Source organism: Pholcus phalangioides, unplaced genomic scaffold, assembly GCF_987345545.1.
Source record: "Pholcus phalangioides strain wild (caught in Gottingen) unplaced genomic scaffold, Ppha-v1.0 ptg000007l_1, whole genome shotgun sequence".
NCBI lineage: Eukaryota > Metazoa > Arthropoda > Arachnida > Araneae > Pholcidae > Pholcus > Pholcus phalangioides.
Window position 1 is genome coordinate 2,361,057 of NW_028301600.1, and position 14,501 is coordinate 2,375,557.

At 37.8% G+C, this 14,501-nt stretch overlaps 1 protein-coding gene across 9 annotated transcripts in view; it reads left to right on the forward strand.

Annotated features, from left to right (window-relative positions):
* Positions 1-14,501, forward strand: part of LOC149084790 (peroxisomal N(1)-acetyl-spermine/spermidine oxidase-like) — a 199,078-nt gene that overhangs the window by 101,374 nt on the left and 83,203 nt on the right. For all 9 annotated transcript variants that reach the window (XR_016192759.1, XR_016192758.1, XR_016192761.1 and 6 more), the window contains exon 8: positions 4,369-5,231. Coding sequence is in view for 4 of the 9 variants with exons in the window: in XM_089232531.1 (XP_089088657.1) it covers positions 4,369-5,231 (863 nt within the window). In the remaining 5 variants the exon portion in view is untranslated. The remainder of the gene's footprint in view (positions 1-4,368; positions 5,232-14,501) is intronic.

A 14,501-nucleotide genomic window follows, 5' to 3' on the forward strand; every position in this document is an offset into this window, starting at 1 on the left:
TCCTTAATTAATGTCAAGAGAGTACTTACCTTTAAAGTTCTTAATCTGTTGGTGTCTCCCGGGAGAGATGTCACTTAGTCTCATTGAAGGTTGTGTTCCTTCGTATGTTCTAAGTTTTATGTTAACATAAGTATTTCGTTTGCCGGCGGATGGCCGCGGACCTCCGTTGGTAAACTTTCCCAATTGTCGTTGGTCGTGTTGGGTGAACCTGGCCAGTTCGCCTGACATGTTGCCAAACGGTAATTTAATGTTTATACTAATATTACGAAACTATATGCAAATTATACCGATGTTCTTATTTTTGTGACGCAATAGTTTATTGCTGTGACGTAATATTTTTCATGATGTGACGGAGTATTTCTGCGGTCCAAGTGGACCAAAATACTTGTTCCCCACTAGTTTATATATACAGGTTGTGGTTATTGAACGATCACATTACATCTCGTTGCATTTCTCTTCATTTCACTCGTTTAACGAGTTCAGTGTTCCGATGTTATAGCACAGTGGTGCTAATCTTCTTGTCAGGTCTAATGTAACGTGACTTCATCTAGCCATAGGCTTGGAATCGTATTCTATCATGAGTATTTAATTTTATATTTGTGTCTCGGCAGGTCCGAACTTTTAATAGTAGCTTTACATAAGAGCAATGGCTTGGTTCTCCTAACGCCAACCGGGTGATGTCGGAAAGTTCTCTACCCAGAGTTCCTGGTCTAGTTGGTATCGCCAACTATGTGAAATAGACGTGTCGATAACGGCTGTTCTCAACATCTGCCTCGTCGCCGCCTGATTCCCGATCTCCTGCAGCTCTAGCTCTTCGGCACCCGCTGGATTGGCATCTGACGATCGTCTCTTCTACAGATTCACATCTGTTGCTTTGCCAGACTCTTGGTTCCGATGTTGTGCTAATTCGAGACAGTGCACCTTGAAATGGGAAACACGGCTCCCAGCCGGTTTCACCCATCTCGGGGCCAGTGAGAATCTGCCTCTGACGGGTCTCGTCTCAGCGGACATCCACTTCAAAACCAGACTTAGTGTCTTACCTATAACCACATGCCAAAGTTCTGGACCTTCCCCAGATAAGTGCAATATATGAAAAAGTCTCTGTGATACGTTTATATTTTTAATTTAACGTTAAACTAAATTTTTAATATCGTTGGAAAATTTCTGAATTAACATTGTAACTGTGTTTAGCTTTAATAATTGAATAAATGTCTTGATTTGAACTCTGTTGTCGTTTTATTTCCTTGTGCTGTCAAAAAACTTGAGGTTAAAAATATAATTCGGGAAGTAACATTAAAACGTTACAATGGTTCCCTGAGGGGGGTTGCGAGCTGTAATTGCCCTCCCCAGAGCGTCCCAGACATGCTCTATAGGGTTAAGGTCTGGAGATCTGGCTGGCCAATCCATCCGGCGAATATGCTCACTCTCTAGAAAATCCTCGAGCAGAAGAGCTCTATGTGGCCTCGCGTTATCGTCCATTAAAATGAACTCAGGGCCAACTGCACCCCTGAAAAGGCAAACATAGGGCTCCAAGACCTCATCCCTATACCTCACACCAGTCACAATGCCTCTTTCAAAGACATGGAGAGGTGTGCGGCCATCCAACATGATGCCTGCCCAGACCATTAAACCTCCTCCGCCATATGTGTATATATTTGCCTTTATATATGTGCCTTTGTGTATATATTGTTTGTAATTTGTGTTAATTGCATTTTTAATTGGGTTGCTGTATTTTTGAAACATATGACAACCATATTTTTATGGGCATCTTTTTATCAGCCACCTCGTTGGGCATTTTGCCTGTTGTGGCGTTGTATTTGTATTTGTATTTGTATTTGTATAATGGTCGATTTCGCGGACATTGGAGGGTAGGTAGCAGGTCCCTGGTTCTCTCCATATGAACGTACGGCGAGAATTGGTGCTTAGGCTGAACTGGGACTCATCAGTGAAGAGAACGGTCGCCCGTTGCTCCATTCTCCAATCTCTATGCTCTCTGCACTATGATAAACGGATTCTCCTGTCCGTAGAAGTGAGTGAAAACACAAGATCACACATATATCTATCAGTGTTATTGTTGTATACACAGGTGAGAGATGGTGAGAGAGAGAGAGAAAGGGTTTAAATTAATTAATCAATTAAAGAGGGAATTAATTAATTGATTAAATGAGTTTTTAATTAATTAAATAATTAGCTCACAATCAAAAGGTAATTGGTTTATTAATTATTAACTTATGAACGAGTAAGCTATTCCAGACTGGGCCGTAGACTCATAGAAATTTTATTCACCGGGCCGCGGTTCCCAAAAGGTTGAGAACCATTGATTTAAGTGATCTGAAAATGTGCCATTGGCCGCTTAAATGTTCTGGAATTGTACCACAGGACACTTAAGCGATCTGTAAATGTGCCGCTTAGTTCATTTTTACAAAATTAGGTTTCAGGAGAGCAGGCCGCATCAGATAACCCCCAGGGCCATATTTGGTCCAAGGGCCTTTATGCGATTTATCATTATATGGCTTAGAGGGTGGGTCGCAATGAATTTATTAAATATAAATTTTGAGTTCATAGCCTTCAAATAACATTGAAATTAAGAGAAATTGATTATAATAACAAAAAAGGGAATTTTTCTTCCGAAACTTCAATGTAAAAAAAAAAAAATATTTTTTTTGGATTAAAAAATAAATTTTTGATTGTGTTCCCCCCCCCCCCGTGTACGTCTCTGATCCCACCAATATGTATTAGGATTCAGAGGGGCAGAGCTGATGACAAAATTTTGCTGACAAGGGGGGAGGGGGGTCAAAAATGGCTAAAAAATTGCTTACGTAATACTTGAACGACCCCTAATGCTTGTTATCTAACCATCTGCAATGAATTTTTTAAACTATGAGTTTTTCCCAACTCATAGTGAGTGCAGTGTAATGAATGAATAATTGTACCGTTGTAGGGCTGTTGCTCTCTGCAGCGAGACTTTTTAACGATCATAAACCACTCCAAGTCCATATTCGCTTGATATGGGATTCCGGATATTGCCAGCATTGGAATTTCAAACATTTTCTAAAGGGTATGGATTCCCACACATTTCTAATAGCCTGAAGTTTCCTCAAAGTAATGGACTGGTTGAGTCAGCAGTGAAAACAGTTAAAATGCTGATTAAGATATCAGAAGATCCATACATTGCTTTGATGGCATATTGAGAATCCTCTAGAAAATGGATTCAGTTCAGCAGAGTTGTTCATGGGTAGAAAAATTAAAACAACTTTGCCAATAGCTAAAGGTCAATTGCAACCACAAACAGTAGATAGAAAAACCATTGAGGTCAAGGAAAAAAGTCGAGAGACAATGCCACTACAACAAAAGGCATAGATTGAGAGATCTCGAGGAATTACAGGAAGGAGAAGTATGGGTAACTGACAGAAGAGCTATACTGGTGTAGTAGTATAAAAAAAAGACTTCATTCCCAAAATCTTACTTGATTAAGTTGGAAAACAAGGTGTATATCAAAGAAATAGGAAACATCTGATCCCGTCACAGAATCTCCATCGAGAAACAGAAGACGAATTGGACTTTCCTCCATTGAAATATTCGGATCCAGACATTCCAAGTCCTGCGGCAACTACATCAAATTTGAGTGGCAACAACTTAGCTGTCAGCATGCCTTATGTGACTAGAAGTGGAAGGATTGTTCACCCCCCCTAACCCCTAATAGGCTCAACCCATGAAAAAAAAGGGGAGATGTGTGATAATAGTCATCCAGACAGGAAGGAGTCAAGGCTGTCTAAATGTGAGGGAAGTAAACTGAACAAGTCATATGTATAGATGCTCTTTGTGTGTTTTCTCTCTTTTGATTAAAAATATAAAGTGATAATACAACAGTTTGTCTTGGCGTGAGGTCTCTTTTCCTGATGTGTTGTGATCTAAAAAAAAATCTCTCTAAAAAATAACTTTGCTTAGATGTGTCATTACAGATAACTTAATTAAAGCATATTGAAGCACATGGGAGGATGTTTAATTTTTGATACATAACTATAAATTACTAATTTTAAAGTTATCTATTTGTAGTATTCACCTGAAGATATGCATATATGCACACACATGCTTTGAAGATTATCGAAAGAAAAAACAAAGCTTAGGGTACCCTGATGACAACCCTAGCATCAGTCACTTAACAATTTCACCTCAGTTTTCTTTTACTTTTTTAATTTTTTTCATTTTATTTACTTTGTTCATAATCTTTGTGTTATACTTCAAGTGAACAAGTGAGCAGCTATTTTATGATTCTAATTTCCTTTTTATAAGTGTATATTTATGTAGCAAATGCATTTTATAAAGTATATGTATTCAAATAACTATAATTATTTCCCTCCCCCCCAGAAAAATCAGTGTTGGAACTGGGAGCTCAGTGGATTCATGGTGAAGAAGGAAATCTTTTCTATGAATTCTGTAGAATGCACAAACTTCTTTTAAATCCATCTAAAGGCCATGTTCCTAGTGAAGCAAAGGGTTTGTTTTGTACATCAGATGGTGAAATTGTGCCTGAGGAAATTGTTGATGAAGTTATGCTGAAAATGCAAGGAATAAAAGAAAGTGTGTATAGCATGCCTTACAATGAAAAATATCCTGGATCAGCAATGAATGAAGTATTTTCCAGTGGCTTTGAAGAATACATGACTACATGTTGCGATACACCTAAAATAAAAGCCTGGAAGAAAGGCATATTTGATTGGTTTTTGAGGTTTGAAATTATTGACAATGCATGCGATAATTTGTGTGATATACCAGCTTTAGGTTATGCCTCCTGGGTTGAATGTCCTGGCCATTTTTATAATAGCTTGAAAAATGGATTTTCTACGTTTCTGAAATCTCTTATGTCGGAGATTCCTGTATCGTCACTGGTTCTTTCGAAACCTGTCAAATGTATTCACTGGAAGCATAACTATGAAAATAGCCATATAAAGTGCTCTGGTTTTCCTGTTTTAATTGAATGTTGTGATGGAGACTGGTTTGTGGCAAAACATGTTGTTGTGACTTCTTCTGTTGGATTCATCCAGAAAAATTTAGATTTTTTTTTTGATCCACTCTTACCTGAATCAAAGATCAAGGCATTTCGAACTACTGGTTTTGGAACAATCAACAAAATATTTTTGCTGTTCCCTCATTGTTTCTGGAAAGACGAAGAAATTGGATTTCAATTAATTTGGCTGGATGACTCATCATTAATGGAAAAGTTTTCCTTGGTAAAAGTTTTTCTTCAATTTAAAATATTTTAAGGATATAAATCTATTGCCTGTGACGTACTTTCACATATTAATATCATAAAAATAACAAATAAATTTGTGATCACATGATTTAGACTGAACCCTAGAGACAGAAAAATAACCAGAAATGAATAAGTTTTTCTAAGAAAGACTGCAGCTTTCTTAGAAATAATTTGGTCTATTAACAATTGGCTTTTTTACCCTTACTATTTTATTCAATTTATATCCATGGCCGGTCTAAGGCATGTGCAACTGCACACAGTAAAATTCCACCAGGGGCACAAAAATGACCATGAATGCAAAAAAATTTCAAAAACAGATTACAGAATTCAATACAGAAGAATTTAATGAATAAGAATTCAAAACAGATACAGTACAATATATACGGAAAAACTGGCTGTGTAAAGAGAAATTGATGTTCAGGAAAGGAAAATTTATCTCTGCCCTCACAGGGATGAACCCTGGTCTCTTGTATGCTGGACGAATGCTCTATATCTAAGCTATGAAAGTAGATAGAATATTCTTTCCTTGGAGCATATATACAGTAAAACCCCTCTTAACGAGCATCCCTCGGATGCGGCCACCTTTCTTTTACAGCCAAATAATAATTTCCCTTTATATAATAAAAGTATGTATTTCATACCCCTCATTAATGGTCCCCCTTCTTTTACGGATGGATTTTTTTGTCCTTCCGGTGTCTGCAAAAGAGGTTTTACTGTGTATGCTGAATGGTTTTGCATGATGAATGGCAGCAATATTCCACTAATAGCTTGCAAATGACATTAATGCCACCAGATGCTGATGTATATGTAGAGAAGACGTCCTCCCCTTTCTTAATACAATATATACAGAAAACTGGCTGTGTGAATAAATTTTCCTTTCCTAAACATCAATATCTATTCACAGGCATGTCATTCGAACTTTTTCTGGGGGGCAAAGAACATACTCAACATATATATATTTGTATGTAGAGAAAATGTACATTATGTTGCAAAATTAATTAATTTTTGTCAAAACTCGCCAATACCAGCGTCATAGGCAATATACAGTGTAGTGTATAAACATTGTAAAAATTCATTGTTTAAATATTAAAAAATTAATTAAACAATGAGTTTTTACAATATATATAGCCCGGAAGTTTAAGCACTAAAAATGGTCAAAATAGGCAGGCAAAAAGGCACTTAAAATACCTAAAATAGGCACTAAAAAAAAACATTTTTAATTTTTGGAAGGAAGGAAATATAACTAAAAACTAAGGTATTAAGGGAGGTCGAAAAACGAGCTGCAAAATTGGTTGCAATTAATCTGTATACCGTTTTAATTATGGTTTATAACTGCATTATTATCCAAGTTAAATTGATTTCAAACCCAAAATAAAGTATTCAGGACCACCATTATCAGATGTGGGGCCCAAAGAGAAAATGATCTGTGGTGTGCCTTCGAGTTGCAAATAATTCTCGTTTATTTGATGTATTATTTTGAACAATCACTATCATTTCTATACGTGATACATAGCTATCTTGTTCGATTGTTGTAAAAAGAATTACTTTTTTTTGTATTGCCTCATACACATGCACTCCTTCAAGAATGTGTGGCCGCATTTGTCTCATTCCCCTGAGGGTGACTCTGGTCAATTTAATCAAATACCAAAAAATACAAAAAAATAAAAAATCGCTATGGTTGTTTGCAGTGCATTTATGATGTAAAAAAAATCAACACAACATGGGCCCCCAGAGCCCTGTCTTCTTCTACCTTACCTTGTGTGAGTCATGATGTCAACTGATGACCTCTTGGGACAATCATCGGTCAACTATATACATACAATGCTGTCCAATGCCGGAGCGAGACATATAACGTGAAGCATATGGAGAAACAAATTTTTAATTTTCCTCTGCTCTTTTAAAAGTGGGCTGTGTTCATCTGAAACAAAATTATTCACGTCTAACATCATCTGGTCAAAGCAAAGTTAATGCATGGCAACACCAAGTTCCCTATCTCTCAGATCATGTATTCAAATTTAAATGGGACTGGAAGGACTAGGGGGAGACTTTCTGATGATAATTGATACTGAGAGTTGGGAAAAATTCTTAAACATTTCTTCTGTTCTCAATACTCAAAATATCCAAATTCTGCATATTATGGCCTTTGAAATGCACCAATAAACTTGAATAAACTAAAAACAGAAAAGCTTAAAAATAGGCATTAATGGCATTTTGCCGTAACTTCAGGACTGTATATATACCATTTCTAGTGTATTTTCTAAAGCCGGGGGGGTGGGGGGCTATTGTATTGAAGAAGGAGAGAACATCTTTTCAGGCCTGGTTCTGCTGGACATTTTTCAAGTATAAGGGACATTACACATGCTGCCATCTATCAGGCATTATTTACACTAACAGCACATTTTGCAGCAGCTTAGTTTGCAGGATTTAAATCTGGCCTTGCATCTTTCTCTACAGACATGGTACCTCTGTATAATGTTACCTGTGGAAACCGAATAAAAATGACTTGAAAAGCAGGGTGACATATTAATAAGTAAGATTAATTTGTTTTTCATGCTGGCGGGGACCTGTGATAATTGACATTATGGGTGAGGTAACATTAGAAGTGATCCAGTTTTACAGAGTATATATTTTTTTTTCTGTATATATATATTTTCTGTAGTATGGAAAAAATATAAATTTTACCATTTTTCCCCCATTTTTGACAATGTAAGAAACACTGTGTGTTGTCACCAAAGTTAGTCAAAACAAATTGGCTGAAGAGTTAAATAGATATTTAAAACCAGGGGATGTACCACCTTCTGATTCTTAATAAGAATCCGCTTCTTAACTATGGATTTGATCTTTAGTTAACAATCGAGAGAGAACTTTGCTACCACATTCTTAACTAATAATCATTTTTATTCCATAGTTAAGAATCGAGTTAAGAATCAAGGCTACCCACTTCTTAGCTTGATTCTTAGTAAACAATTTTTTTCTTCTATGCGAGATAACTTAACTTCTTTCTTTAATAGAAGTTTTTTTATGATTCATATTTTAAAAAAATGGAAAAAAAAGAGTAACAATGCATTTTTATTTCCAAATAAGGAATTGAAAATTGAATAAAGCTCTAATCGGCCGAAATATAATTGTACATAAATTAAAAATCATTATTAACCTGCTGCTGCGTTTGTTTTTTTCACATGCTTCGGTGTATGTGAAAAAGCCCACATTACAGAAGCGATGACCATTTTTAATATTGATGTATTATCTGATCTTTATTATTGTTATTTGACCATGAAGCAGCTATGCAATACATGTACATCACCACTTTCAATTCACCATGACAATTAATTTAAAGAAACATGAAGCATATTATAAAAATTATTGTTAGTCTTGTAATGTTAGCTTCACTCACATACATAATGTAAACACAATGATGACTCATTTATCGCATTAACCATGGTTTGACGATTATGCATAATGACCTAAAAATGTGATAGATTCATGGTATATGAGCAAAATTTATCAAACTTACCGAAATGGCCGGTGATTATTGATATAATAACAGCTCTTTATCACTTTCACCATAACATATATAGCATATAACCCCTCTTCATGGAGAGTCGCAGGGATCCATCCCAGTGAACGTGGGATGAATCTTTGATTCAAATTATATCGGATGATTAAGTATGGATATGTTTGTTTTTTACTGCAACATGTTAAAAAAATATTATGTATTTATCATTTCTTCAAAACCGTATTCACATTTGCTGAAATAATCTCTGCCATTTTTTCAGGCTCCGGCTAGCGTCGCTCTAAAATTTCTTTTCCCTCTCCAACAAGTTATTGTTAATTTTTAGCTGGGCGCTGATTGGCCAATGGCGAAATTCCCCAAAAGGGAAATTTATCGGCCTGTCCATCGTCACGTGACCTTAAGAATAACTTTTAACAATCACACCGTGGTTGCATTCGGAGCTCGATTATTACGAACCGATTCTTATGTATGGATGATTGGTTATTAAGAATCAAAAGGTGGTACACCCCCAGGGTTGCAATGACAAAAATACATTTTCTCAGCTGAGGTAAGCATATGTTTTTATACCCCCCATCCCAATAATATTGAAGAATATGTCAAAGGAAGACGAGTTATTTTGGTGCCTCTTGGTCTGCTACCAAGAGAAATTAACCACCTGCCTAAAAAGAAACATCAGTGATAGAGTTAACATGTGTTTCTATTGATTACTAGCTGTTACATGCAGGGCCGTTTTAAGAGCATCATGGACCCCCGGGCCAAGTGATTTTTCTGAGGCCTTACCTTGAAAATTCTTGAAAAATTCAACTACTTGTTTTTCTGAGGCCCAGGTAGATCCATGCGTTAAGATGGCACTGGTTACATGCAGCTTCGCTTGTGTGGATTTGGTACTTGAAAATTCCCCCTTAAGACCTCTTCAGTGAGCCTCTACAATATAGAGTAAAATTACTAACCAAATTTCATATCTGTAGCTTCAGAGTTTCTCCATATAAGCTTAGAACCCCTTAGGGTGAAAAATTGCTTCTGAGGTAGTCCCTAAATTATAAAATAAAACTACTGATCAAATTTCATTTTTATAGCTTTAGTGGTTTCAGCTCGGAGATGTAGCCTTTGAATTCGATTAGGATAATTTTAAGGGTTGAATTTTGAACCATCCCTTTTGAGTAAGTCCTTACATTATAAAATTAAACTACTGATCAAATTTTATATTTATAACTTCATCAGTTTCAGCAAGGCGATGATTTCTCCATGTAACCTTTGAACCCAGAGATGCAGACATGAAGAAAACATTGGGGGTTGGGGCTAAAAGTTGCTGGTCATCCTGTATATATAGGACTGAAGCACGTATGAAGGAGAGGGAGGATGCATTGCACTGTTTTTTCAGAAATTATAGGGGGAAGGGCTCAGCTCCCTTACAAAGTTTATCAGGGGGCTAAAATGGCATCAGCCTCTAGGTTCTAGTGCCTATGTTTGTGATATACGGGGTGATTATAAAAAAAACTATCCCGACATATGGGCCCCTAACTATCATACCATTCACAGAAACTGAATGAAATTTTGGCATAAGGTATTTTGAGGTATGCACTCAAGAATGATATGGAAAACAACAGTGTCACTCTAACAGTTACGGTTACAGTGAGAAAATTTCGAAAATATCAAATGGCAACACCATGTTTTTTGTATTGCAATGCGATCTCCATACTGAAAAACACTAAATAGCGTTGGAATGGCACCTGCAGCACGAAAATCCCCGGAGCTAGGCAAGGAAAAAGTAAAAAGTACTTTGCTGTGCACCAGAGCATTAATGTTCGTTTCATTTGTCACACCGTTTCTTCGGCTGAGATCCCAGCCTGAGTAGTCCTCCACAAAACGAGAAGAAGAAACCAAGAAATGCAAATTTCGGGTTCTGCGTAAGACACAGTCATGACTGACGTCGTCACGCTAGGTGAAAGAAAAGGCACTGCAAAATGCGAGCCACGTATGTTGCTTTCTGCCATTCCAAACAAGATGCCGCTTTCAGGGAAAGAACGTGGGGAAATCGTAAAGATTTATTACCTGAATGGACAAAATGCCGCAGAGACATTGCGTGTTTCCCGCAGAAACCATGGATTACGGCGAGGCCCGTGCACTGTCAAAGCTGTACGGGACTTGATTCATAAATTTGAAGAAACTGGTTGCACATACGATCGACCTCGGTCTGGACGACCTTCCGTTCCCATGGAAGCTGTTGCAGAAGTTCATCAGACGATAAGCACAGTTCGTCCCGCAAGTGTACGCGGTGTTTCTAGTGTTCTGAATCTGCCGAATTCAACTGTCCGCAAGATTCTGCGCTCTGTTCTAAACATGTTTCCGTATCGATTCCAGCGTGTCCAGATGTTGGAAGTGGGAGACTATCAATTATGGCTGGATTTTGCGAATCAATTCCTTATCCGGTAAGATGAAGATAGTAGCTGGCCTTTACGCATTCTGTGGACAGATGAGGCGAATTTTCGTTAACTGGTAACATGAATTCGAAAAATTGTGTGCACTGGGCAGACAATAATCCACATGATGTGCTTGCACGTCCATTACACGAGGAAAAAGTGACTGTGGGGTGTGGTATAATGAGTACGTTCATCCTCGGCCCTTACTTTTTTGAAGAGGTTACTGCCGGTGATCTGCAAACATGTACAGTAACGAGTGCTCGCTATCTGGACATGTTAACTCGTTACGCGATTCCCGCATTGCAACGGAAAAATGCTCTATCTAAAGTTGTGCGGATGCAAGATGGTGCTCCTCCACATGTAGGGTCTTCAGTCAAACGTGTCTTAAGTCAACAGTTTGGTGACAGAGTTATCTCCCGTCATTTCCCGTTTCCGTGGCCACCAAGGTCTCCTGATCTCACACCAATGGATTTCTGGCTGTGGGGATATCTGAAATCCAAAGTGTATCAGTATCATCCGCAAACTGCATCTGATTTGAAAGATGCCATCAGAACTGCGATTCAAGAGATTCCTATTGCCATGGTACGTGCTGCAGTGCTATCCACCATCTGCCGCATGCAAAGTGTCATCGTGTGTGAAGGAGGTCATGTGGAAAATTTGTGAAACACAATAAAATGCTTTATTTTATGCTGCTTCTCTGTCCTTATTGGTTGTCCTCACTTTTAGCCTATCTACCGCCGGTGATTTTCATGCTACAGTTGCCGTTCGAACGCTATTTAGGGTTTTTCACAATGTAGATCACATTCCAATACAAAAAACTTGGTGTTGCCATTTGATATTTTCGAAATTTTCTCACTGTAACCGTAACTGTTAGAGTGACACTGTTGTTTTCCATATCATTCTTGAGCGCATACCTCAAAATACCTTATGCCAAAATTTCATTCAGTTTCTGTGAATGGTATGATAGTTAGGGGCCCATATGTCGGGATAGTTTTTTTATAATCACCCTGTATATTGATGCTTGGCTATTTACTGTTTGGTCCACTAACTAGAGCAATGGACATAGATTGCTACAACCAGTTAGCATGGCATCCAGAGCATGACTGCCCTTCTTTATTACTATCACCATCTTACAAGGCAGGATGGTGCTGCCATCTATAAATGGTATTAAGTAGTAGATATATTACATGCCCCCTTTTTTTTTTAAGAAACGTTAAAGTTCTATTATAGTTAATGTGTGATAATGTATGATAATGAATATTCAATTTATTGTCTATAACGTATGGATTTAACTACAGTCCTCGCTGACTTTCTCAGGATTTGACCTGCTCCTGGAATTGTATCTGAAGTTGAAGATGTCATCTTCTTAACTGCTGTTAAAGGGTACAAATCTTCAACTGTTCTGGTTCTGGTGATCTTCTCATTAGTTGTTCTGTCTTCTCTTATGTGGTGTCTATTTCTTCGATATGTACCTCCTTCTTTTCCCTCGATGATATAGGAACGAGATTTCGGTCCTGTCTTGGTTATGACACCTTGTTGCAGGGGCGTAGCCAGAAATTTCGTTCGGGGGGTGGGGCACCAAAGTGATAGAGCATTAGATTTGGTCATCTTTTTCCCCCTTTTTTGGCCATTTTCTCACATTTCGGGGGGACCAGACCCCCAAGTCCCCCTCCCCTCGCTACGCCCTTGCCTTGTTGCCACGGTTCACAAAGTCAATTGAGCTCTTGACAAGGCGTCTGCAATCTTCAGCTCTTTACCAGGTATGAACATAAGTGCAACATCATATTTGTTCAATCTCAACAGCATGCACTTAAGTCTGGGAGAGATTGTGTCATATTGCTTTTTACTCAACCCTAGAACAGGGCTTGTGATCGGTTTGAACAACTACTGGTCTTCCATAGGTGTAATAATTGAAATGTCCATAGGTCACAGCTAACAGTTCTTTCTCAATCTGTGCATAGCGTGTTTGAGCTGCTGTAAGTGTAGCAGATCCATGTCCAACTGGTTTGTTATCTTGTTGGAGAACTGCTCCTAATCCATGCTGGCTGGCATCCACTGAAACAGTCACTGACTTTTTCACATCAAAATATTGTAGACATGGAGCTTGCTCTATCATTTGTTTTAATTTGTCAAAATCACGTTGGGTATTTTCATCCCACACCCACTCAGTATCTCGTATTTTGTTTTAATAGCTGATGTAGCGAATGAGTTAAACTAGACAAGTGAGGAGTGAACTTGGCTAGATAAGTTATTCCATGAAATCTGTAGATCCTCATGACATTTGGGAACAGCAAACTTATTAATGGCCTTAACTTTTTTTGGGATCTGGAGTTATTCCAGTATCAGACATTATATGTCCCAAATAATTGACTGATGTTAAGGCTAGTTGTGTCTTTTCAATATTGAACTTAAGATTAGCTTCTCTGGCTCGTGTCAGGGTTCGACGGAGTAACTGACAATGTTCTTGCATGGATGAAGATTCAAGGGCTATGTCATCAAAGTATGGATTTATTTCTGGATCATCTTTAAAAATTTCATTCATGGCCCTCTGAAACTCTTCTGGGGCATTGTTTAGTCCAAATGGTAAAACTAAAAATCGATATCTTCCCCAAGGTGTTGTGAAAGTTGTTAAAAATGACGATTCTTCATCAAGTGGTAACTGCCAGAATCCATTTTTTGCATCTAAGATTGTAAATACTTTACATCCTTGCAGCTTTGTTATCAGATTATCGGCTGCTGGTATTTGATAGTGAGGTCTTTGTATGGCATCATTTAATGGCCTTGGGTCTAGACAAATGCGTAATTTTCTGGGTGTATTCACCATAACCATGTTGCTGACCCACTCAGTAGGTTCCTCTACTTTTGCAATTATTCCATTATCACTCATGCGTTTGAGCTCCTCTTTCACTTTGCCATGAAGAGCCAATGGCACTTTTCGTGGAGCTGCCGCATTTGGTGCATAATTTTCTTTCAATTTAATTTTTACAGTACGTTTGAGTTGTCCCACACCAGTAAAAACATCTGAGAATTCTTTCATAACTTCTTCCGGTGTGAATCACACTCTTATGTGAATTTCTGTTCATTTTCATCAGGTCATTTAATCTTTTAATTAGTCCCAATTCATTGCAAGCAACTAGGCTTAATATAGGGCAGGAGTTCAGAGTTGTTACAAGAAATTTTAAACTTTTCTTCTGATTCTTGACCTCACAAGTTGAGGAACACTCACCCAATATTGGAACTACATTATCACTGTAGTCTAGCACTGGTTGTTTGATTTTCTTTACAGTTGGCTTTATTTCCCATTTTAGCAGTT